The 25,000-nt window shown below is 47.4% G+C and overlaps 2 protein-coding genes across 5 annotated transcripts in view; one reads left to right on the top strand and one right to left on the bottom strand.

The window, feature by feature from the left end:
- The window catches only part of zmp:0000000926 (arginine-glutamic acid dipeptide repeats protein), a 25,399-nt gene extending 11,775 nt beyond the window's left edge, over window positions 1–13,624 (top strand). The window contains exons 1-3 of one of the 2 annotated variants that reach the window (XM_062541741.1): window positions 4,861–5,057; window positions 9,259–11,013; window positions 11,637–13,624. In XM_062541741.1, the coding sequence (XP_062397725.1) occupies window positions 9,406–11,013; window positions 11,637–12,260 (2,232 nt within the window). In that variant the 5' untranslated portion in view covers window positions 4,861–5,057; window positions 9,259–9,405 and the 3' untranslated portion in view covers window positions 12,261–13,624. Of the gene's footprint in view, window positions 1–4,860; window positions 5,058–9,258; window positions 11,014–11,636 lie in introns of those variants that run through there. The other variant, XM_062541740.1, reaches the window with a different exon arrangement.
- Window positions 13,625–13,714: 90 nt separating this feature from the next.
- Window positions 13,715–18,861, bottom strand: irf10 (interferon regulatory factor 10). Of its 3 annotated transcripts, none has more exons than XM_062541744.1 (9): window positions 18,678–18,861; window positions 17,857–18,030; window positions 17,437–17,626; window positions 17,141–17,217; window positions 16,675–16,720; window positions 16,448–16,546; window positions 15,558–15,944; window positions 14,723–14,841; window positions 13,715–14,282 (listed from the first exon to the last, which is right to left on the bottom strand). In XM_062541744.1, exons 2-9 carry the CDS (start codon window positions 18,028–18,030, stop codon window positions 14,199–14,201), a joined length of 1,176 nt encoding a protein of 391 aa, XP_062397728.1. In that variant the 5' UTR covers window positions 18,678–18,861; the 3' UTR covers window positions 13,715–14,198. The 3 variants fall into 3 exon arrangements, with proteins under 3 accessions (XP_062397728.1, XP_062397727.1, XP_062397726.1); XM_062541743.1 differs by lacking the exon at window positions 18,678–18,861 and adding an exon at window positions 18,528–18,649; XM_062541742.1 differs by lacking the exon at window positions 18,678–18,861 and having other exon boundaries at window positions 17,857–18,289.
- Window positions 18,862–25,000: the final 6,139 nt, after the last annotated feature.

Here is a 25,000-nt window from a genome sequence, read left to right as displayed (position 1 = left end):
CGAAGGGGCTGACGGACGGCTCCACTGCAGGGGGGATTTTCTCCCATAACTGTACTAAGCCTGCTTTAGCCTGCACCATCAGGGATCCAGCACAGATTAGCGGTGTAATACCTCATAGCACAACCCCTCTTTCCTAGTACTCTCTCTCTCTCACTTACTCACTCGCTCAATTACTCACACACACACACACACACACACACGCACACGCGCACACACACACACACACACACACACACACACACACACACAGACACACTCTCTCTCTGTGTTGGTTCTTGTTGGAGTCTGTCTCATTCTGATGCCTCCATAAAATCTGAGCAGGGAAAAGGGAGGGAGGAGGGAGGGAGGGTGGAGGAGGGAGGAGGATGGGTGGTTGTGTGAATGGGTTTGAATGGCTCAGTTAAATTGCTCATCTTGTTGACGTGGTGGAGGCGGTAGATGAAGGAGCTCTCGCCTGTCCCCCTGCGCCTCGCGCGCTCAGAATGGGGCCCTCTGCGAGCAGCACTGATTCAGTTTCATGTCCAACACGACGCGAGCAGCGTTTCATTTTGGACGTTGCACCGCCGTTGCATCACTGTGTACTTATACTTATACATCAGCCTGTGAGTCTGGGCTATACTTCTCCGCCCGCGTCTGTTTGCTGACTATTGCAGTTTGTGTGGTCAGGCTGTATATCTTACAGGCGTGTGTTTTTTACGCATCCTTCGCTATAGTCTCTTCTACAGAAATAAACCTGGCCATTGTCTAGATGTGTCAAAGAGGGAGGACATTTTCTGAATGTGGATTACACTGATAAAGTAGCAAAAAGGAGGCAAATTCTGAAAAGGAAATTTTAAAAAACCCCACAAAAGAAAGACATTGTCTCAGTTGCTTTTGAACCCACCACAGCATGTTTTCACATCACATCAGATTTCAATACATTTGTGTAGGAGTGTTTTATGCCGAATGACAATATGACAAACAAGAAAAAGAAGAGAACGAGAGTTGTGAGTGTGTGTGTGTGTGAGAGAGAGAGAGAGAGAGAGTGTGAGTTTTTGTGTGTGTGTGTGTGTGTGTGTGTGTGTGTGTGCGTGCGTGTGTGAGCACACCGTTCTGTGAGTACAGCTTTATTCCATTCGCTGTTAAGAGTGCCCTCTCGACAGATCCCCTATGTTCCATTGTGTGGCAGAGATTACACTTACTCATACTTGCCACCCCACTCCAGCGCCACCCACCTGGCTCCAATAGTAACTCCTGAGCCATAAGCTCATCCTTCCCCAGGATCACACTCTCACACGGTCACCGAGGATCATCCTCCTCTGAGGAGGGGTCAGTGGCCCCACCTCGCATGCGCACACACACACACACGCACGCACACACACACACACACACACACACACACACACACACACACACACACACACACACACACACACACACACACACACACACACACACACACACACACACACACACACACACTCACTCACACAGACAGAGACAGAGACAGAGAGGAGGAGAGGGTGGAGGAATACAAAGTGAGAGAGAGAGAGAGAGAGAGAGAGAGAGAGAGAGAGAGAGACGCATGGCTTGTCCTACTCTGTCCCCCGGGCCTCTCTGGCCATTCGCCCAATCGGCTGACAGAAGCCCGGGAGGCCAGTTGCCCGTGTGAACGCCCTGCGATGGCTTACACTGCACTGGCTTCCTGTGGAGTGAGTGACACACACACACACACACACGCATACACACACTCAGCGTTACGCAGCGTACTCCCTAGTAGTACTCTGTGGACTTTAATCCCTGTCCATTTCCAAGGTCCTGCTGCCTGCGTCTCCACTCCTCCCTCCTCCCTCCTTTTCCGCTCCTCTTCCACTTCTCCTCTCCTCCCTCGTTTCTCTTTGCATCCATTCATTTCCACCTGCTCTCTAGCCTTCTTCCTGTACACCTCTGAGCTAAATGCATCCCTCCGCTCTGTTGACCCCCTCTTCCTTCAAACGCTCTTCCCTCTTCCCTTCAACTCGTGGTCTCTCAGACACGTTCTTTTCTTTGCCACACATTCTTTACACTACGCTTTTTTTTCAAACTTCCTCCTCTATTGGCCTCTTTGTACATGATAAAATACTCTTCCTCTCCTCTCCTTCTGTGTGGCCCTACCTCCCTCTCTTCTCCCTCTCCCTCTCCTCTCCCTCTCTTCTCCTCCCCTCGGCTCCTGCGTGCTATACAGTAGCTTCTCTCTCTCTCTCTCTCTCTCTCTCTCTCCTCTGCTCTCCTCTGCTCTGCGTTCTTCCTCTCGTGTTGTCCCGGGGGAGACACACAAAGCTGCAGAATTCTGCTGCATCAGAGCGATCCCATCCGCACGCCGCACTCCACTGGGGAACATGATCAGCCACAAAGAAAAACACTGCGCCGAGGAAAAAGAACAATCTTTAAAAAGAAAATATAGAAGTGAGTGTGAGATAAAAAAAAAAAAAAAAAACTCAAAAATAAAAAAAAACTCAAAACAAATGTACCACAGATGGGGTGGTTATAGTATAGTATACAGTATGTGCTAGCTAGTTACCAGTGGCAGTGTTTGTTTTGCTGTGATTTGTGTTGTTGGAAATATTTCACATGAACCATAAACTGGGAGAAGTTTCTTTTGTCGTTTGTTGAAAAGTTGGACTAACAATAAAGAACATTTCTAATGTTTAAGAAGGATCATGTGAAGCCTATTATGTGAAACACAGAAATTATTCTAAAGCAAGACATATAATAACAATGATCAAGTTTAGGCTTCCACTACTCTATATATTTGAATACATTTACTTTTAATTTACCTTCATTGTGTGCTGGGGGTTCTTTACCTATACACATTTTTTTATTTAATTTTTTTTTATTTTAATTAGTCATACAACCATTTAGATAATTTTCAAATAAATTAACAATTTTGTCTGTTAATATTGGAGAGGTGAAAGAATATTCGGACAAAGACAAAACCAATTATGTACAATTTTGTATATCAACCAGTTTTGTCTTCTATTTATAACCATAATTCCATCTTGGTGCCATGTCAACATCTACAATAATTGTATGATATAGGCTAGTATGATCTTATGAGTTTTTCATTAACCATTTTACAGTCTGGATTTAGTCTATACACTCATGTACATTCTGATTAACAGTTATTAGCCTATTAATTTCTGACTAATTACATGAACATAACCCAATATGGTGACACCTTTATCTGACTGCACACTGCAACTCTTCAATAACACTGAAAATAATAATAATACCAAGACATGAGGGGTCACCTTGTCAAAGCTTTCTCTTTCTTTTGTTTTTGTAGCCTACTTCAGGATCAAAGGTTCACATTTTTACTGTCAGTTAATAACGACGATCTCATGCGTTTCCTCCAAATCCGCCCTGTTTCGTTGAAAGAGTAACTATTTTAAGCTGACAGTGTGATATGTGTGTTACCAATTCTGCGCGTGTAGCGCGAAAATGGGGGGGAAACGCGTGCACTGACAGCTCGCTGATATCTGCGTGTTCATGCAGTCTACCGCCAACCGGCTGGCTTTCTCACACAGAGGGATGCTTTGGCACGGTAGTCATTCGTTTTTTTTTTCGATGACATGAAAGAAGATTTTGAACAAGGCTATGTACAGTAGCATAAAGATTGTGAAACGTGATTCAGCCGTCCTCGCTGAAAACGAGTAGTCTCTTGAAAGTAAAAACATTGGTGAGGTGGGCACGGGACCTCGCGTTGGTTTTTGTTGTTGTTGTTGTTTTTGTTTTAAAGCAGAGTCAGGAAAAGTGGTTTCTTTCACGTGAAAGCCAGTCCTTCAAATGTGTTATTTACAAATACTCAAGTGCTAAGATGGATTTTCAGCCCAGCTTTGAATTATTTTGTTGTTTTACTTGGCATTTTGTTTTGTTGTTAAGATATTAACAGTAGATGAAGAGTTGCCTACACTAAGTGTTGTGCGCTTAATGAGATTTGGACTATGCATTTTTGAACCCTTTTTTTTCTTGCTAGCGTTTGCACGACAGCCTTATCATAAGCAACACTGAAAAGAGTTTTGATACTGTGTGTGCGTCTGAGTGTGTGTGTGTGTGTGTATGTGTGTGTATGTGTGTGTGTGAGAGAGTGATGCGTGGTGAGGTTTTGCTTTGAGTCAGAGGCAGCGCAGGCTTGTAGAATAGGCTCTGTGTGGGAGCACCACCTCCCTGACCATCCCTGTCTCACAGACTTCTCTAACATGTATCTCTCTTTCTCTCCCTCATTTTGTTTCATCTGTTGTGTATCTAGTCTATTTCTTTACAGACATTTTCTCCCTTTTCCATTTTTCTGAACGTCTCTCTCTGTCTTAGTACCTACAGCAAATCTCTATCATTCATGCAAATGTGGTTACACTCGTCATTGTTAACATTGTCTTTTAGAGACCACAGACAGCCTAGTTCTGGATTGGAAACGAGCAGTTCTTTATGCTGAAAATAGTGCATGTGCTTGAAGTGTTTAATATTCTGTATTGCCTGGACGAAGTGAGAGAAAGATGTAGACACAGCATGTGTGTGTGTGTGTGTGTGTGTGTGTGTGTGTGTGTGGTGTGCATGTGTGTGTGTGGTGTGTGTATGCGTGCACGCATTCATCCCTTTCACAGTGAGTAAGGCGAGTGGGCGACAGCAGCAACTGGTCTGCTTATGTGTTGTTGCATAGCAGACATGCTCCTCACTGCTAGATATTACTCATTTCCTCAGTCTTGTGTACTAGTCTCAAGTGAGCACTCACAATCACATACACACACACACACACACACACACACACACACACACATACACACTCACTCCCAATCACACACACACACACATACACACACACACACACACACACACATGCTCACAGTCAGTCACATACTCATACATGCACACACGCACACACACAAACTGTCATACACAAGCTCGCAGCTTTGGTGTGTTGTGATTCCTGGGTTTTGTTGGGGACCCTTTGCGAGCGGCGACTTGCTGTGGATGGTTCTTGTTTTTCTGGCATTGGATAACTGATGTGTGTGGCAGGGGAGTACTCGCCGATCAAAGGCAAGGTCAGTCACTTAAGTGCATTTCAGCTTGCGTGGGGGCAAGACAGCTTCTCCTTTTCAGTTTCTCCTTTGTCCTCTGAGATGAAGTCAGCTAACAGATGTGTGTTTTTATATACAAAATGCTTGCTATAATGTGTTGCTTTCAGAAGTGTTTTTTTTTTTTTTTTGTCTTAACAAGAAATCATTTATGTCACTAGTTTACATATGGCTACTTAAATTGTATTTCTTGTGACTGGTACAGTTTTTAAAATATTTAAGTGCCCTATCACCTTTTTGTCTGGTTGCTTTTTGTGTGTCTTTATTGGTGTAGTCTAGGCTTATTGGAAGCATTTCAGTGGGTAATTGACTTACACTGGTCATCTTTGTATGCTTGCTTTGTTATGTTTTTCTAAAGAATCTCTTGTACAACAGTGTTTGTACGTGTGTTAGGTGAAATGACTCAGTTGGATGGCAGCCTCCTACGGCTCCCTCGAATACTTTCTCTTGTGTGCTTGCTTGCTCGAATCAGCCTGTTTTCTGCTTCAATCAAAGGACAATTGTTCTGTTTGATCTGCCATTCAAACCTGTCTAGTCTGCTTCAACTCCCCCATAATTACGGAATCTTGATGCCAGTCCTCATCTGCCGTCAATAAAGTGTATAGTTAGTAACAGCTTGTGGAAAAATACAAACTGCTTTCAACAACTGTATATACAAATATATTCAGCAAATCATTTTCAAATTCTTTTTCTGTGTTCATTGATTGTGATTTGTCTCTGCCGGGAAGCCCCTACTCTGAGGTGTGTCAATGAAGCCGTCTGTGAATGGCACTCATGCCCAAGTGCCCACCCCACCACTGCTGTGAGAATGCCACCTGCTCTTTTTCGGAGAGACCACACCCCAACCGTGCCGCTGTGTGCCCAACTAGCTCCATTGCGATGCCCATTTGTTTTTTGGCGCCCGCAGCAAAGTGCAAAGCATTTGATAGTGGCGAGATCAATGCTGATTCAATTGAGCCCTGACAGACTGTGCCAGCACTGATTGTTTTAAAACGTGTCTGAGAGGGGAACCAGTGAGGAAGTTCCTCTGGGGGCTATTTCAGTTGAGTGGAGTTTGTAAAAAGAAAAAAAGAGAAAAGAGTCTGACAGCAGCAGCAGCAGCAGCAGCAGCAGCAGCAGAGTGGTGGCAACATCCTGACCTCTCGCGTTACACGGACGCATCGATCCCTTCCGGAGGATGGCAGCCGCTGCACAGGGCGCCCGAGCCAGCGCCGCTTTTGTGTGGAAACTTTCTGAGTCATAACCTAGATGATGCTGGAGGCTGCATGGTCAGCAGCACGGGTGACCGGTGCAGCAGCGGCGGCAGTGGCGGCGGCGGCGTCTGAAAGAGGTCACCTCGGTGGATGTCAGCCTCATCTTCTGTCGCATGGGCGGCTCGGTCTCTCTGTAAAGGACTCTTCGCCTCCGCGGATCACCTTGTCTCGTTGTATTGATTGTGCAGAGAGCCTTTTCAAAGCGCAGACAGTGAGTGAAACGAGAGATACAGAAGTTAGAGTTCTTTACAGCGAGCCAGGGCAGGGGCTCCAAGACGCTGGAGAAAGGGACAGTTCAGGTGTCTCTGTGAGAAACTCCTGCCACACAAGCACCCTCTGACAGGGTTGTCTGCGGTGGCTCCAACTTCGGTCACACGTAGGTCCAACTCTTCTTGCTCTCTGTCTTTCATGTGTTGCCGTTATTTATTCAAAAGTTGTGAGGATGTCAGTCCGGGACCGAAGCAATGACTCGCTGGCTTCCCCCCCCCCCCCCTTCAAAAGTCCACCCACGAGTGTGTATCAGATGAATAGCGGTTTGATTCATCTTCAGAGTGCATTTCCTTGTACAGAATCTCTTTTCATGGACATTAAGACTAAAAAAAAAAACGAGTAGAGGGTGATAAGGGAAAAGAAAAGAAAAACTCCCGAGCCAGTATCCCTGCGTAACCTCCCTCTCCCCCTTGCACAAGAGTGGAGTGAGGATGCTATGGACTTAGTTTCCATAGCGACAGCTGCTAGGTGGCAGGGTTCAGCAGGGGCAGACGAAACGTTAGACTGAAGCGCTGAAAAGGACCAGATGTGCCGGCGGCGCTGTGCAGTCACATCAAAGTGTCTCATTTAGCGCATTCAGAGCATTTAAAGGCGCTCCGGAGAAGACTCCCCCACACTCCACAGTGAATGAAACAAGGGTGCTTAACTACAAGCTACACCCGCTCGCTCGCTCTCTCCAGCCTCCTTCCCTCCCCTGCGTGCGCTCTCTCTCTCTCTCTCTCTCTCGCTCCCTCTCTCTCTCTCTCCCTCTCTCTCTCTCTCCCCTGCTGCCTCGAATCCCCTTCAGGCTCCGCGAGCATCTCTTTGCCACTATACCACCATCATCATCATCTCCCTCTGCCCACGCCACGGACTCTCACTGCGGATGGTGATTTCGCCGTGGGGGTGTGAGTGTTGGGGTGGAAAAGAGGAGGAAACGGAGGGAGGGAGGGAGGGAGGGAGAGGGGAGCGAGGAAAAGAAAAAGTAGTGACCGGCGTGTTCCGTCGCTAGGGGAGCGTTGATTGGCAGCGGAACCCTGGAGTGTGGGCAGGGGGCGCTGAGTTCTTTACGTGGGGGTTGGTAGAGGATGGGGGGGGGTGGGGGGGGGGTTCTATAGGAGGTGACTGTGGAGCCGATGTGTTTCCCGATATAGCTGAACAAGCAAGCGCACATTTTTGCTCTTCAAAGAGCCGCCTGATAACCTCCCGCTGTGCCTCTTGTGTGTGCGTGTGGGTGAATCTCTTTATGTTTGTGTATGCAGGCGCGTGCGTGTGTGTGTGTGTGTGTGTGTGTGGGCTACTCGTTCACCCATGCATGGTCTCATCTGTGGATTCTGTATATGTGTGTGTTTCTGTGTTTGAATCTGTACTGTAGTCCTGTGGGTGTTCACGTGTATATGTGTGTGTGCTTGTGTGTGTGTGTGTGTGTGTGTGTGTGTGTGTGTGAGAGAGAGAGAGTGCCATTAGATCCGTAATGCATGCCCATTCGACATCACACCAATAATACAAGAGGTTTATATTTAGAAAGCATCACAATTTTCGAGGGCTTGACAGGTGCCAACTGGCCCTTGTTTTCTCACTGCTTAAGAGCTCACGGATGCAGCACCGTCAGACTCCACCAGCCAGCCGCGCACTCTCTGAGCAGACCAGGCGCACTGAGACAGAGAGAGAGAGAGAGAGAGAGAGAAAGAGAGAGAGAAAGAAAGAGTGAAAGAGAGAGAGAGAGTGTAGGAACTCCTCTTACACCTCCATGTGCGAGCACAGGTGCATCGGCGCCTAGTGATTACTGTGGAGATCCTCGGGTCTTAAACATTCAAATTCATTCACACCAACAGCGTGTTAACGTTCCCTCACATGTTGTCTCGTCCTCCTCTCCCTCCTCTCCCTCCTTATCTCTCACCTCACCCTCTCCACTGCATTCTCACCGCCACGGTATCTCCATCATCTCGCTGCATTGCTCGCCTTCCTTTATTCCACACACTGCTATCCTGTCCTATCTATGTTCTTATTCTTTCTCATTGTTTCTGTTTCTGTCGTTTTCTTCTATCTTGTGGTTCTTCTTCTCCCCTTTGCTCTCTGTGTCTCTCTGTGTGGAACTCTTGTCTCTGTCGTGTCATCTCGCCCTCTCCTCTCTGCGTTCTCCCCTGGCATCGCCCTCAATATCTCAATATGCTGCTCACCTTCTTTCATTTCATTTGATACATCGCAATCCATTCTGTAGGTTTCTTACTCTTTTCTTTTTCTTCTTTTGAGAATCTGTTCTCTGATCCTCTCATCTCTTCTTCTTCTCTCCCTGTGGTCTTTATTCTCTCTCTCTCTCCTTTACTCTGTGTGACTCTCTCTCTATCCTTTACTCTCTCTTTTTCTCTCTCTCATTTACTGTGTGACTCTCTTTCTCTCTCCTTTACTCTGTGTCACTCTCTCTCTCTGTCCTTTACTCTGGTGACTCTCTCTCTCCTTCACTGTGTGACTCTCTCTCTCCTTTACTCTCTCTTTATCTCTCTCTCTCCTTTACTCTGTGTGACTTTCTCTCTCTCCTTTACTCTTTCTTTCTCTCTCTCTCCTTTACTCTGTGTGACTCTCTCCCTCTTTCTCTCTCTCTCCATTACTCTCTGTGTGACTCTCTCTCTCTCTCCCTCTCTCTCTGTGTGTGTGTGTGTGTGTAGGTGAGCAGACGTTTGGCGTGTGGTGAGCTGTGAGGAACGCGTGATGCTGTGCAGCAGACGGGCGCCGTCCCTCTCTCTGATCCCGTCATTCTCCCCCGAAGCCCATGTGACCTAATCTCGGGCCCCACCAGGCCAGGGGGGTGCCCCATGAATCCCACCCCAGACCGCGGCAAAGAGTGCCTCCCCCCGAAGAAGCGGGAGTCCCGGCAGGGCTCCTCGGAGCAGCAGCAGCGCCCCCCGGAGGACGACTTCAAGCCCCCGGCGCCGCTGCGGCCCCGAGCCCTGGCAGGGAGGCAGTCCGAGGGCAGGGAGAGCAGCAGCGACGTCCCTCACTATGACAAAGATCTGCCCCCTCCTCCACCGCCGCCTCCGCCTCCGCCGCCGGCCCCACTGCAACTGCCCCTGCCCCTCCAGTGGCACGTGTCCTACCCGCCCCCGGCGTCTCACCCGTTCCTCTCGCCCGGCGAGCGGCACAGCGCCATCTCGCCCTCCTGGAGGGACGGCCGCGTGCTGGACGTGGTGGACCCGTCCATGCCGCACCACTCGCGCTGGCTGAGGGGCGAGGTGCCCCCGCTGAGCCTGCAGCCGCCGCTGTCCTTACCCTCGTACAAGAGCCACTATGCCTCGGAGCGCGACGCCTGGTCCTACTTCGGCCGCCGCGACTACGGCCCGTCCTCCTTCTTCTCGCCGGCGCACCACCTCTTCGCCCAGCCCGCGCCGCCCCCCTACCCCGGCGAGAGCCTCTCCGAGCGGCTGCGCTACCCGAGCAGGAGGCCCAACGGCCTGGACGGCCCGGAGGGTCGGCAGGGCTCCCTGGAGAGGGCGCCAGGCTCGGCCGGGGAGGGGGGCGGCAGGCACGCGGAGGGCTTCCACACCAACGGGAGGAAGCGGCACCCGGAGGACACGGCGGGCTCTTCGCTGGCGAGAGGGACTCTGTCCTCGCGGGACGCCACGGGCCCCAACGCGCGACACCCCCCGCAGGACCGGGACCGAGAACGAGATCGGGAACGAGAACGAGATCGAGATCGAGACAGACAGAGAGACAGGGAGAGAGAACGAGAAAGAGAACGAGAACGCGAGAGAGAACGAGAGCGAGAGCGAGAAAGAGACAGAGAAAGGGAGAGGGAGAGGGAGCGGGACAGAGAGCGAGATCTCCGCAGGACTCCCAAAGCCCCTCACCTCTCCGAGTCACGGACCGCCAAGGTGGAGCCGCTGGGGCTGGGTGCCATCCAGGGCGCCGGTGCCCAGATCTACTACGCGCTGGGCTCCGTCTACCCGTCCCTCCAGCAGCAGTCGCCCTCGTTCGCCTACCCGGCTCCCCTCAGCTCGGCGGGCACCCCGCCCTACACGCCCCCTCACAGCAAGAGGAACTCCCAGCTCTCGCCCCTGGGCTCGCATCAGCACAACAGCCACGGCGGGGGCCCCCAGGGGCCCGAACACGAGCTCAACGAGGAGCTGGCCTCGCCGCCGAGCCCCTACCGCGAGCGCGCCGCTCACTCCGAGCCGCACCTGCACCCCACCGCCACAGCCACCTCCGCCGCGGCAGTCCTACCTCATTTCGCCAAGGGGTCCCTGATCGAGCTGGCCGGGGGCCGGCTGAAGCGCGTGGAGGAGCTGCGCACCGACGACTTCCTGCGCAGCGCCGACACCTCGCCCGAGTTCCACCTGAGCAGCTGCACCGTGCTGCACATCCTGCCCGGCCCCACGCACGCCTTCAGCCAACTGCAGGTCCTGCTGGCCGACCGCAACACTCAGGTCAGTCCACCAGGGGGCCGCCACTGTTGTCGCACCCACAGATCCAAATCAGAATCAGATATTATTTTTATGATTTGATAGTATTTTTGGCACACTCAAGGAAATTGGTTGTGGGTAATGGTGTACTGTAATAGCGCAGACAATATATAGACATATTACAGTAGAATGCAAGTGTAGACAACGTAGCAAACCACAACTGCCAAGGTGTGAATGTAAAACGATTTAGCAAATAGAAAGGCTCTCTTTCGCTTCCACTTCCACTTCACAGACCTCTTTCTTGAGGAGTGTCAAAAAGGTTATTTCTCAAGGCTAATGAGTGCCCTCGATAGTCTAGAGTTACACTTTTAAAGAAATCCCTTTCACTACTTGCCACAATTGGGTAAGAGTATTATCTGATTTGATCTTCTCAGTTAAGAACAAGCAAGTGACCTGGCAATGTGGCGCACGCAAGAAAAACACCTCTCAGTAGTGCTTTGTTTAAGAGCTTACGATGTCTTGTTTGTTAAATCTTGTTTTTCTGTTTGGTTTTGGCTTAATGGATTAATAATCTCCATGTCGGCATCACAGTGAGGCGCAGGTCGGGGGGTAGGCATATTACCGCTGCTTTGTTGTTTCCTTGGCAGGAGTTACTCACAGTCTTAGTGGAGTATCCATTCTTTGTGCGCGACCGAGGCTGGTCTTCGTGCTGCCCGCAGAGAACCGGCCAGCTCTACGGTCTCGCCTGCCGCCAGCTGAGTGCCGGGGACGTGTGCCTGGCGCTGACCCCGACCCCGACCCCGACCCCCGCGCCCCTCCTCCCGGGCGCCGTCCTGGGCCCCCCGCCGCCCCGGCCTCGCTCAGGCTCCAGGGCCGCCCGCACGCACCACCACCACCACCCCCACCCCCAGGGCCAGGGCCAGGCCTCGGGCAGCGGTGGCGGTGCGGCACCGGCAGCCAATTCCAGCGAGGGAACGGAGAAGATGCCTCCGCCGCCTCCTCCTCCTCCTCTTCCTCTTCCTCCTCCCCCGACACCTCCCTCCGCCGCCACCACCACCGCCACCAACACCAACACCAACACCACCACCGGCAGCGCCTCCCACAGCGTCGAGGGGGTTCGTGAGGAGCGAGAGCCGCGGCCTCGCAAGAGACGCTGGTCGGCCCCCGAGCTCCCCGGGCGAGAGGGGGAGCAGCAGGAGGAGGAAGGAGAGGACAGGGGCCGGACGCCCCCAGATTTACCTCAAGGCTTCAAACAGGAGAAACAACAGTAGAAGCCCCCCCCAGGCTTCCTCCTCTACCGACCACCTTCCCTCATACACGCACACACACACACACTCACACCCACACACACACACACAGTAACACACACACACACACACACACAGAAAGCCCACAGTGTGGTGTCCACTTCAGCGCCACCAGCTCCACACACTCGCATCTGGCCAGCTGAGCAGGAACCGGGGCGGTGGCGCGGGAGGTTTCAGGTAACTCGACATTACTACGGACATCCTCAAGTGTGCATGAGCAAAGCCATGAAAACCAAGCCCACCTCCGCTGGGATTTTTTTTCAAGACGGGGAGGGGGGGAGGGGGTCACAGGAGGGGGGAGCAGTTGTATATTTCCGCGACGGACGGGTAAGCAAAGCAATGGGAGGGCGCCATGCTAGGAAATCCCAAAATGCACAAAAAGAGACAATTCAGTGAGACAATCAAATTCACCTGTCTGTGTCGCCACGCGTTTACTGATGTAGTAATGGTCGTTCCACGCTCACGGACAGTGTTTTCTGCAGGGTAATTATTTTCAAACAGTATTATTGAAGTTAATAACATTGGAGAGAGAAATGAAATATATAAATATATAAATATTACATATTACAGGTGTTACATAAATATGCTAAAGAATAAAAAGTCTAAATGAGTCAGTTGTAACTTTCGTACTGAAATTTAATTTTAACGCTTCTGAGCCGAATTCTGGCCGCGTGTCTGGACGGACGAGGTGAATGTATCAGCAACCTTTAGCCTTTTTTCTCAGTGTGGGTCAACACGCTCTTTTACAAACAGCATTACTGTCCGGTCTGGGTTCTTTCATTCTTTTAAACTGTTAAAGGGAAAAGACACTACTGGAAAACTCGGAAGATTAACGCCTCACTCTTCAGAGGCAGGGCGCAAATATCAGCCAATACCACCCCACACCCCACCCCACAGACACACACACACACAGTTGTCAGGTGTTTCCTTCCGCTTTTGTGATGCCGTAAAAAAATGTCATTATGAGAACGCAAAACGGTGCTAATGACGAGTTGGAATCGGATGCTTTGTGAATAGAGCAGACCCCGCTGTATGCTTCTCTGTTGTCTTTAAGTTAATGTATGACCGAGCGCAGGGAGAAGAACAAAGGAAAAGTATTCTGAACTCAGATACGGGTATCTCTTCTGATCAAGCACACTCTTTCACTTTAGTTTTTTTTTTTTTTTTTTTTTTCGTTTTTGTTTTTGTTTTCTGTTGTTGTTGTTTTTCAAAAATACCGTTGTTACTATTTTCTTTGTAAATGTTATAGCTATAAAATTGTATATTTTTAAAATTGTGAAACTGTCATACAATGTTCGCTAGAGATTAAAAAAAGCTTTATAGATTTACCTTGAATTATCGCTGTTATTCTTACATACTCAAAGACCTAATATGTGTCTGTACACTCAACAAGAAAAGGGGATAAGTTGACAAGTTAATTGAGTTGGTTTATATTCATTTTATGAAGTAACACAGTCAAAGTCACAAAAAGATGTCAATGTAAAAGAAGCAGAATTGCATTTCATACAGGTAATTATCAATCTAAAATCAGGTTGCAATCTATTCACACACATTATATTCACACATATGCTCTCTGATAATGATCTAATTTTAATCTAACACGTACACTTGGTAAAATCTTTAACATATTAGGCTGTTAATAATCACAACAGATTTGATCTCAGCGATAAATGACGTTAACACTAGCTGCACACTTGAATCTACATGCATAATGCCCAAACACCTTGCTTCATCTGTCACATTTTTATAGTCTTCCGGTCTAAGCCATGCTGCTGAGGTATGTAGTTTAGTTTGATGAGCCACACAGTAGTCAGGGGAGGCGGTTAAGTTCCATGTCTCTGCGTATAACGATGACTGTCCAGCTCAAACAGTTGGGGTGGACGTCGTCCTAAGACGGGGAGCTCATGGTGCCTGAGGCTGTTGTGCCATTACACTGTTGGGCGGGGGCATCCGCAGAAGGAGCTCCTTGGCAAACAGAGGCACCACCTGCACAGAGAACCATGTCTTCGCATAAGAAACACGGTAGATGTGTATATGGCACAAGTTTAGATCACAGTGATAGCGTTGCAATGGAAAGCAAAACGTTCTTAATCAGCTGGCAGCTTCTGGGAGAATCCTCAGTGTTGAATGTAACTTCATGTATGGTTCGAAATGGTGAGTTATGCTGCTCCCTAGTGGTGATAATTAAGCATTGCACTCTTATGCTTGGTTCATTTGGATGTAAAGCCTGTTAGCCTGTGATGTGAATGTTGTGCAACATCTCCTGCTAATGTTTCTGGGAGTTAGAAAAGTAATGATCCATGTGTTAACACATTCTTTCAACTGAACTGACACATATTTGTGCTGCCTTTTTTTTTTGCATCTAACAGTCTAACAAGTGAGAGTCACTGTCACACAACCTTTCACACCTCGACACCAACACAAACCTGAGCTGTGATCAGCTTCTTGCTTTTCGGCACACCAGTCTCAGGAAACTCCTCCCCAAAGCAGAGATCGATCTTGTAGCAGGGCCTAGGCCCCTCGCCACGCAGGAACAGTTCTAACTCTGCAGTCGAAAAAGGCGCAAAACAGCCTGTGACATATAGCGAGTAAAACCTCACGTTCCACAAAGTCAGTTATCACGTTCTACTGTTCCACAAATGTGCACTCAAATAATGAAGTCATTACAGCTCAGTGAGCAAGCAAAATCACCCCCAACCACTAACCACCATCAGGAAATAGCACTCAGCGACTCATTTGAATGAATAGATCATCAATGTTAATCAATACTACACCGAATTACATTTATTAACCAATGAACTCAAAACCATACAAGTGCATCTCAAGAAAATAGAATATCATGGAAAAGCTTTGAAAACTTGAAAAACTGGAAAAACATGAAAACTTTCATTTCATCTAGATTCATTAAACATATAGTAAAATATTTCAAGCCTTTTTTCTTGTCTGTTTTGTTTTAATTTGGATTATTCTAATATTACAGCCTATGGAAATAATTTTTAAAAATCCACTATTTCACAATATCAGAATAAAGCATTTATAACATAGAAATGTCGACCTGAGAAGAGCTTTAATCAACTAATTAAGTTAAAACAATGGTAATGGTTTCCTGAGCCTTTAATCTCATAGCCTGAGCAAGGGCAACGGACTGTTCCATGATACTCTAATTTGTTCAATGAGATGCACTGGTACAACAGGATGAACCAAAAAAACCTGTCCACCTTGTCCCTCATTACAGCTCAATCTGCCCCCTTCCTCACCCACCTCGCAGGAAGCTAGGCATGTTGAGCAGCTTGCAGGTCCTCTCCCTGTCCAGCTTGTTGGGCTGGTCCTTGTGCTCGGCCTGAGGCCCCCCCCAGTACACGCGGCCCTGGCAGAACCGCTTGATGAAGACGCCGTCCGGTGCCACCCACACCAGCACGCCCCGCTCCAGGTGGGGCAGCAGGCGGCTCATGGCGTCGGCCATGCCGGGGGGCAGCCGGAAGCGGTCCACGGGGGGGAAGAAGACGCGCTGGGCAGCGCAGGGCCCGTAGATGCGCTCGCTGCCCACGGGCACGGAGCCGTGCAGGATGAAGCAGCCGTCCTGGGAGGGGCTCACCACCTCCTCCACCATCTGGCCCTGGTAGAACACGCGCACCCGCAGCCGGAAATCTGCACGCACATATTTTAGATATACTTTATTTGATTCCACTGTACAAGTCAAGTTACATTAGGAATCATATTCTCCTGAATAATCCAGTAGATTAAAGCAGTTCAGCAATCAATGCTTCCTATAACACACATACACCAAAACAGACACACAGTACAAATTAAAATGAAACAACAATAACAAATAGCCTGCAGTATATGGCTTTTACGTTAACACTACTATTTAAGAACACGTGCACAAGTGCACAAGTGTAAAGTGCAATGGCACAATTAGAAACGAAAGAGCAGCAGCCTAACAGTCTGTGCCATATTTTTTCAAGCAGCCGCAGTCCAAAATCTACAAGTTACCAAAGAAAGACACTGATGGAACTTCATACCTGAATCGTATGTTTAATCGAATATACACATGTAGTTCTTTACCTCACGTGAACACACTCTGAACTGAAGTGTACTGCAACCTCACGTGAACACACTCTGAACTGAAGTGTAGGCTACTGTAACCTCACCTGAGATCTGTAGCTCTGTGGGCAGGAGGGGCCTGCTAACTGGTCTCCTCGGTTCCACCTTTACAATGTGCAGCTGCGGCTGTCCCTCAACCAGGCTCTCTGAAAACATACATTTCAAATATCTTGACATTACAATGTCTTGTTCCAAATCACCATATACGAAAAACCCTCATTCATTATCAGTTATTTTCGAAAATTACAGTATGCAAGTGAGGGAGGAGACTGACCTCGGCAGACTGTTCCAGCCCTTGGGGTGGACCCATTGGCACCACACTACACAAGAGGAATTGCCAGCAGTTTAGATGTTGATACATTCTGCATTATGTTCATAATGTTTATTATCATGGATTCATGGGTCATGCATTTGAGGACTTGAATATGTTAATTATCATGGAGGCTTTGAGGGATGCAAATGATAATAATAATAATAACAATGTATTTTATTTATGAGCGCCTTTCTCAACACTCAAGGTCACCTTACAAAATCAACAATAAAACAATTTCAGGGGGGAAAAAACAGGCAATAATATTAATATTGTGGCACTGAGGTGTCCAGCAGATGGCGACAAACTAACACACATGTTTTAACTATTGCTGACGAGCAAGGAAAGCGGGGATTTCCAAAGACAGAAACTAAGCTACATTAGTGGGGTGGAGCGTGGAGTAGAGAGTAGACTTGAATTCCGCTCTAACCTGAGGACTGGCTAGATGAACACCTGGTGCTGTAACTGCAGTCGCCTGTAGTAGTATCATAGGGTTTCCTTGCGAATCTGAAAAAGAGAACGAGGAAAGGGGAAGCGAACACTTCGATTCATTTAGAAAGGGAAATAGTAATAAAGGACATGCTATATAGAGCCTCTGTCTCTCTCCCTGACTTTTGGTATCCAGAATGAGGGCAATACAGGCCAATAGCTCTTGGTTAGTTTACTGTGAGAATACAGATTTAAATTCTGTTGAAGTAAATGCTTAGTAGGCCTACATGTGTTTACCTGCAGGCTGGTTACTGTCTTGTAGAATCCGATACACTTTATACGGTTCAGAGATGTCCAGCTGACTTCGTTCTGGAACCTCCTGAAAGTCTGTACTCTTGTTGAGAGCACAGCGCAGACGTGTCTTCCACACCGAGGGATCTGCTTTATCCTTGCCTTCTCGAAATTTACCCTTGTATATGGCCCACGCCTGCAGAATGAGAGCACCACAGAATATAGGCTAAGGGACGAGAAGCGGTGCACAAATCTGGTCTTTCACAGGTTGTCAAAAAAGAAAGACTAATGCATTGCTAACGAAAGATAGTCTATGCAGGAGAACGTTTAGGTGAAGTACAATGTATGGTAGGCCTGATTCTCTGTATGCCTATTTGTTTAATACGAAATAAAGCGCCCAAAAAGAGAGGGCCTTTGATCTCTCACCTTGAAAAGTGCCGCGTCTTCGTTTTGTCTATAGTCTTGCTTGGCAGCATGCTTCCAAGGAATTCTGAACATGGTTTTCTCTTGGTTTTCCCAGAATAAACCTGCATATCTCCCACTGTCTATCTGTGCAATCAGCCATTCTTTCAGGCGCATATTCCTTACGTTTTCCTCCATCTTGAAATAGTAAAAATGTAAAAAAGAATTTAAGTAGGCCTAAATCTAAGTTACCTGGAAGTTCAATCAGTCATAGGCTAAATACAATTATTACAAATAGGAAATTCATATTTAGCAGCCCTCCGCCTTGATGATTTCGCCCAGTCTTCCCAGTAGCCTAAATCAACCTATATTGAAAGCCTAAATCAACTTTAAGTTCACGCCATGTCTTTTAACATTTGGAATTGGCAACGACGAATTGATAAACTACTCTGCGCGCAACAAGTGAAAGTAAAAGCAAGATCTTGTCTAAGTGCTTTCGGTTTCCTGTCGGATCACGCTTTATTTAGAGTGGTAACCTTTAGCCAATAGCAATAGGCTACTGTAAACATTTGGATGAATTAAAATTGTCAACATTTGTAAGAAAACGATTAAATAACCAGCTAACTTAAACCCTGATCACACTGAGCCATTGATCAAAATTGATGTGTCAACTACACATTTGTTAATCTACTAACCTCTTCTTCGTTTTCAGTCTAATTCTTGGAGGTCTCACCCACGCAAATCCATTTTAGAATGCATTATGATCGATAAAATACAAATGTAAGACATCTAGTTTTTCAATAGGCTACCTAGTGCGCGAGTTAATGTATGACTCTAAAACTTACATAGTAGCTTAGGCTATTTGTTGTGCCGCTCGACAGTCAAACTTTCCGTTTCCAGACGTCAGATCTGTCGGCTACTAATAAGAGGTCGGGAGAAGCTGTTTCGTTTTATCCAGAAATTGTAGTCTAGCTCACCCTATCTCATACGCTCTTTCAGGTGCCAACTTAATTTCCGACTAAATGGAACTGCACATGCTCCATGTCCCTATGATGCGTCGCGCTGATAGCTCCTCCGCTCATACTTTTGAATAGCTGATTTGACTGCTCTTATGTTGCTACTGCAGGGACACCTATCTGAAATAAAACCGGCTTCATTATGATGTATGATTAGGCAAAGTACACTTCTGGTACTGTACAACACACAAACGCGCGCGCGCGCACACTCACACACACACACACACACACACACACACGCACGCACGCACGCACGCACGCACGCACACACACACACACACACACACACACACACACACACACGCACGCACGCACGCACACACACACACACACACATAGGCTATGGGGGCGCTTATATATAAAATTATATAATATACATATATAATGCCACTTTCTGAAGTGAAAAAAATATGACCAGATCTCTGGTTACAGTAAGTATAGCCTAATTGGCATTGGATTTCATTCCAGGCTCTGACTTCCAAGTCAGGCTCGTTAAAATGTAGGCTACTGCACTTGACTTAACTTGTGCTTAAACCAACTTGGTAAATTTACACACATATGACTGTTACTGTAATTCTTGTATGCACATTTGTGTGTGTATGTGTGTGTGTGTGTGTGTGTGTGTGTGTGTGTGTGTGAGAGAGAGAGAGAGAGAGAGAGAGAGAGAGCGTGTGTGTGTGTGTGTGTGTGTGTGTGTGTGTGTGTGTGTGTGTGTGTGTGTGTGTGTGTGTGTGTGTGTGTGTGTGTGTGTGTGTGTGTGTAAAATTAGGTTTCACTCCAGTGTTTCCTTCGTCTTGACCACACATGCACCATAAACTCAACATCTTGTGGTAGGTTGTCTTGGAGAAAGGAACAAAACAAAAACAGATTTGTTGTGCCACTGGATGACTTTGATGAGCCTGTGGAATGTACATCACCACATCACCAGCTACAAAGCAGTAGCCTGTTTTTCCTGCGATTGCTGATTGACTTCGATTTAGCCTGGGTGACTGTCCAAAGTCTGGAATCAATTAAGAACTTACTATCCCAGCAGCAAATATTCAGAAAGGGCACCTCTCCTTCACATCTCTATGACTCATTACTACCGATTCTTCCACCATTTCAATACAAACCCCTGCCAATTTTCCGAGGTGAATCATTTCATTATGTGCACATAATGAAAGAGGAGAACGACCGCATTTTTCAAAGGTTACATCTTCTCACCCCGACTCATATTAGAGTACGTGCATCTTCCGCAGCTCAACCTCATTGTGGAGGACAGGTCCACACAAACCCCTCCTACATCCTGATTATGAAAACCAAATCTGAAAGTGAAAGTGTGTTTGTGTGAGAGTGTGTGTGTGTGCGTGTGTGTGTGTGTGTGTGTGTGTGTGTAGGAGGGACTGTTCTAGAAACACTATGGAATCCATGTCTACAGCTAGTCTCGGTCAGGGGGTTGTAAATCACTCATAAAATGTTCGCTTTGAGTAAGCCATAAGCCATGAGGCTGCCATGCAAAACACATGCTCATCCAAAGAAAACAAGTCATTCTTTCTACAACCTTTTATGTCAGTATGTTCTTCCGTAGAATGAATGAATCACAAACATTTAGATGAAAACTACTGTGACAAGGGGAAAATATTACCACAGGTAAATAAATAGATGGATAAAAAAGGCATATCCAAAATGTGCATACATTACAATAATGGTGCACACATACTTGGAAATGGTACTTTTTTTTATAGCATTTGCTTATCATGGTCACCTTAATTAGTTAGTGAACTGTGATCAGCACATGCTTGGTACAGGGCAATACGAGTTGAGTTCACTTATGTTATCTGACAAAGGGGTAGTTATCTGTTCATGTCTGGCACAGACATGTTCTCCATTTTATCTTCACAGCACACAATCAGAGAAAGCTTGAATGATCAACATTACATGGTCTTTCTCTTCAAAAGGTTCTAGATTAATTTAGAAAGTTTAATACAGCAATCAAGCAGACGCACAACAACGCACTCATCACCGGATGTACAATCCCTAGAATTCTCCAAATTCACCAACTCTCTGTTTAAAAAAACACTACTCTGTTCTCGAGTCTGTGGCATGACATCTATGATGTGCTTCATGGGATGGCTGGCTAGCAACTGACTCAAATAAACCACAATAAGATAAAAATTCAATTCAATTTTACATGCTCTACTATGCTCTACCAAAACAACACACACACACACACACACACACACACACACACACACACATGCTCTACCAAAACAACACACACAGACACACACAGACACACACACACACACACATACACACACACACACACACACACACACACACACACACACACACACACACACACATCAATAGAGGAGAATTTATGGAAATGTTTATGTGTGAAAAATAAAAAGCATTATTTCACTGACAATTACTGTAGTTCCTGCTCCTTTTTAGAGGATGATCACGGTGATGGAGGTAAAATGCCTTATGCTATATATACGTTTAAAAAAAACATTAAAGTAAAAAGTCATGCTATTTACTGTAATTATGTATTCCAGGAAATATCAATCAAATTGCAACTATGGCGTTTTGATTGAGTAGCCTAAAGATAAATCAAATAACAATATCCAAAAAATATATTTCTGAAAGTTCATTAAAATGGTGGATTTAGTGTTTTGGAACCAAACCCTTCATTTTATAGTGTCTTCTTCTCTACTGTAGTTGACACAACAGCACCACTGAGTGGTGAGGACAAGGAGGAGGAACTGGCACACCAATGGCAAGGCATACAGTATACAGATAGCTCTCATAAATCAATAAAGCTTCTGATTAGATTAGATTGGATTGGATTAAACTGTATTGTCATTGTGCAAGTATAAAAGTACAACAAGTACAAAAACAAACAAAATGCAGTTTATGATTATGATTATCTTGTGTCTTAACTTGTATCTAAAATTATATTTCAATATAGATGATGCCTCACTGCTAAGGAATATTATCTCAGAAACACATCCCTCTGGGTCCCTTGAAACAGAGGATTTCTACCTGTTTCTTCTTGTTCTCACAGTCTTGCACATGCCCTCCCCCACCACACACACACACACACCTGCTTATCTGGAACTGTTTTACAACACACAGTCAGAGTGGGTGCAGTGGTCCACTCATTACTATACCACCGCTCAACACCAGAGAGAGAGAGAGAGAGAGAGAGAGAGAGAGTATATGTGTGTGAGAGAGATTCAGTCATTTAGCAGTGTAATCCATAATTCACTATCAAATGGATAAACCACACTGTGTGGTTCTCATTGACAGAGCATTATCCTAGCATCCTCTGCAGTGTGCTGAAGTGTGTATTTTTCAGAGTGTGTGGTGGTGGAAGTATGTATGTGCGTATGTATTTTACGCGAATGGTGTGTGTGTGTGTGTGTGTGTGTGTGTGTGTATGAGTGTGTCTTTCACTTTCTGTAGGTTAAATGGAGAGCATCCACGCCCCCCCCCCCCCCCACACACACACACACACACACACACACACACACACCCCCCATCAGTACGGCGGGTTCTGAGGTAACTCAACCAGACCTGGGGGTCACTTGCTGGCAGCACACCCACACACCTAAAGGAAGTGAGAGTGAGAACAGGCGCTGAAAGACAGCTGCACCTCGCCACAGCACCACTGCCAGGAAAGAGGAGGGTGTGTGTGTGTGTGTATGTATGTATGCATGTGTGCGTGTGTTTCTGTGTGTGTGTGTGTAGGGGTGTGTGTAGGGGTGTTCTGCTCTGAAGGGTGCTAACATAGGGTTGTGGTATAAAGGTCATCGTGGAGTTGTGTGTGTGTGTGTGTGACGGGGGGGTTGCATATGAAAGATTGGGGGGGTGTACGGGTTTAGGGTGGCACCCAACGTACAGAAAGGAAACTTACACCCACATTACCTCTCCATTAACCTTTGCCCCCCTGTGTTGCCTCGAGAGGAGGGCAGATTGATGGAGAGCAGAGAGCCAAGGGGTCTCAGCGGAGAGGAGAACGAGGAAGGTGTAAGGGCACCGCCGGAGCCTCCAGTTCCCTGAAAACCTGCCCCCCCATCTCCACAACCACCACCACCCCCAGCCCCAGCCCTATCCACCCCACCCCACACCACCGCTACCCACCCCCAGCCCCAGCCCCAGCCCTACCCACCCCACCCCACACCACCGCTCCGCACCCCAGCCCTAGCCCCAGCACTGTGAGTGGAGAGGCGAGAGGAGCGGAGAGTGGAGCGGAGAGCGGAGGGGAGAGGAGGGGAACGGAGGGGAGAGGAGGGTGCGCCCTGTGACCCCAGCGCACACACATGGTCCACATTTGCGAGTCTGCGGGTGGTATGGACTGCTAATCCGAAACAGCCTCTGCAATAAACAGGATGTTGGAGAGAGGAAAGGAGAGAGAACTGACAAAAAAAAGAAAGAAAGAGAAAAAGAAAGAGAGGAGAGAGAATGAGAAAGGGAGAGAGAGCAAGTGAAAGAGAGAGAGATAGAGAGATCGAGTGTGAGAGAGAGAGAGAGAGAGAGAGAGAGAGAGAGAGAGAGCAAGTGAAAGAGAGGTGCCAGACTCAGTAAATAGTTCAGATGAGGCTCTGTGTTGGGTAACCCTCTGCAGCTCCCCCCAAATCCAACCCCCCCCCCCATTCCAGTGAACCCTTCCTGTTCTTCCTCTTCCTCCATTTGCTCTCCTCCACTCCGTGTTTACCCCTCTGTCTGTTTTCCTCTCTCTTTTCTCCACACCTGTTTCACACATTCTTTAGCTCTTTGGACAAAAACAACGGAGGGTGTCCCAGAGGGCAAGATTAAGACGTCTCAGATAACTCAGCCAAACACTCCGCCATTACCTACACTGTCTCATTTTTACTCCCTGACATGACGTTCATTAGCCTTACCATTCTTATAGCCCTACCATTAGCATATTAACATGACTAAATAACATAGCTGTGGTGTAGGTCTGTGTATAAGTGAGTAACAACCCCTGCTCCTGCTCAAAGTCCAGTTGTTGGCGTGGGCAGAGTGCCAGTCTGAATCTGAGTGGGTCGCCGTGGCCCTGTTGCCATCACTGCATGACTGGGCATCAGCTCACGGCGATGAGTGAGCACACGATCCGCACGCCAACGTGTCCTGTGTTCAGCGCAGGCGTCTGTCAGTGCGTGCCATCAGCGGGTGAGTTAGTGCTTGAAAACAACCATTAGTCAACTGGAAGTAGCATCTCCCTTTAAATCTTTCCCTTTGCTTGCGTGTGTGTGTGTGTGTGTGTGTGTGTGTGTGTGTGTGTGTGTGTGTGTGTGTGTGTGTGTGTGGTGTGTACCGTATGTGTGAGTGTGTGTTAGGGGGCAGTGAATGGCAAATGGCAAGGAAAAAAATTCTCTTACATAAAATGTTTTATATCTGCGAATGGAGACATGTGGTACCTGTTTGTACATATGAAATTTATGGTGTGAATTACTATAATGCACTGCTGAATGCCCTCAGACTGTGTGTTTGTGTGTGTGTGTGTGTGTGTGTGTGTGTGTGTGTGTGCGTGCGTGTGTGTGTAAGAGAGAGAGAGAGAGAGAGTGTGTGTGTGTGTGTGTGTGAGAGAGAGAGAGAGAGTGTATGTGGTTGCGACCAAATTCCTGCATTCTGTGTGAGTGTGTTCCCCTCTCTGTGTCCCTGGCTGAGAGCATGGTGAGTGTTAGAACTGTGGTCAAATAGTGAGTCATGAGATCAGGAACAGTTGCACCGCGCTGGAGAACCACAACTAGGCCCGCTGGCTCCCGCCACTGCCCCAGTCAGAACCGTGGCCCAGAAAACAAGATGTACAGGCTGTGACTCTGTGTGTGTGTCTGTGTGTGTGTGTGTGTGTGTGTGTGTGTGTGTGTGTGTAAGAGAAAGGATGGGAGAGAGGGGGTAGAGGGAAATGTTTGGTGACGTTCTGCTCAAACGGGCTTGTGAAGGTGCCTGTATGCTTTACACGTCCTCATGAAGTGAGAAACATGCCACTATTGTGGAATGCGTGTTTGCCATACCTGGCCCAATCCGTGATCTCCAGAGAGGACAACAAAGGAGATATTTAGACGGATGTTCTGTAGCAATCTCTTCCCAGATCACATTCTCCCACGAGGTCTCATAAACAACTTCTGCATCCCATCATGCACCATCCATCATGCCGT

The sequence above is a fragment of the Sardina pilchardus genome, chromosome 7 (assembly GCF_963854185.1).
Source record: "Sardina pilchardus chromosome 7, fSarPil1.1, whole genome shotgun sequence".
Lineage (NCBI taxonomy): Eukaryota > Metazoa > Chordata > Actinopteri > Clupeiformes > Clupeidae > Sardina > Sardina pilchardus.
The sequence above is the reverse complement of the archived record's forward strand: the minus strand, read 5'-3'. Positions and strand labels throughout refer to the sequence as shown.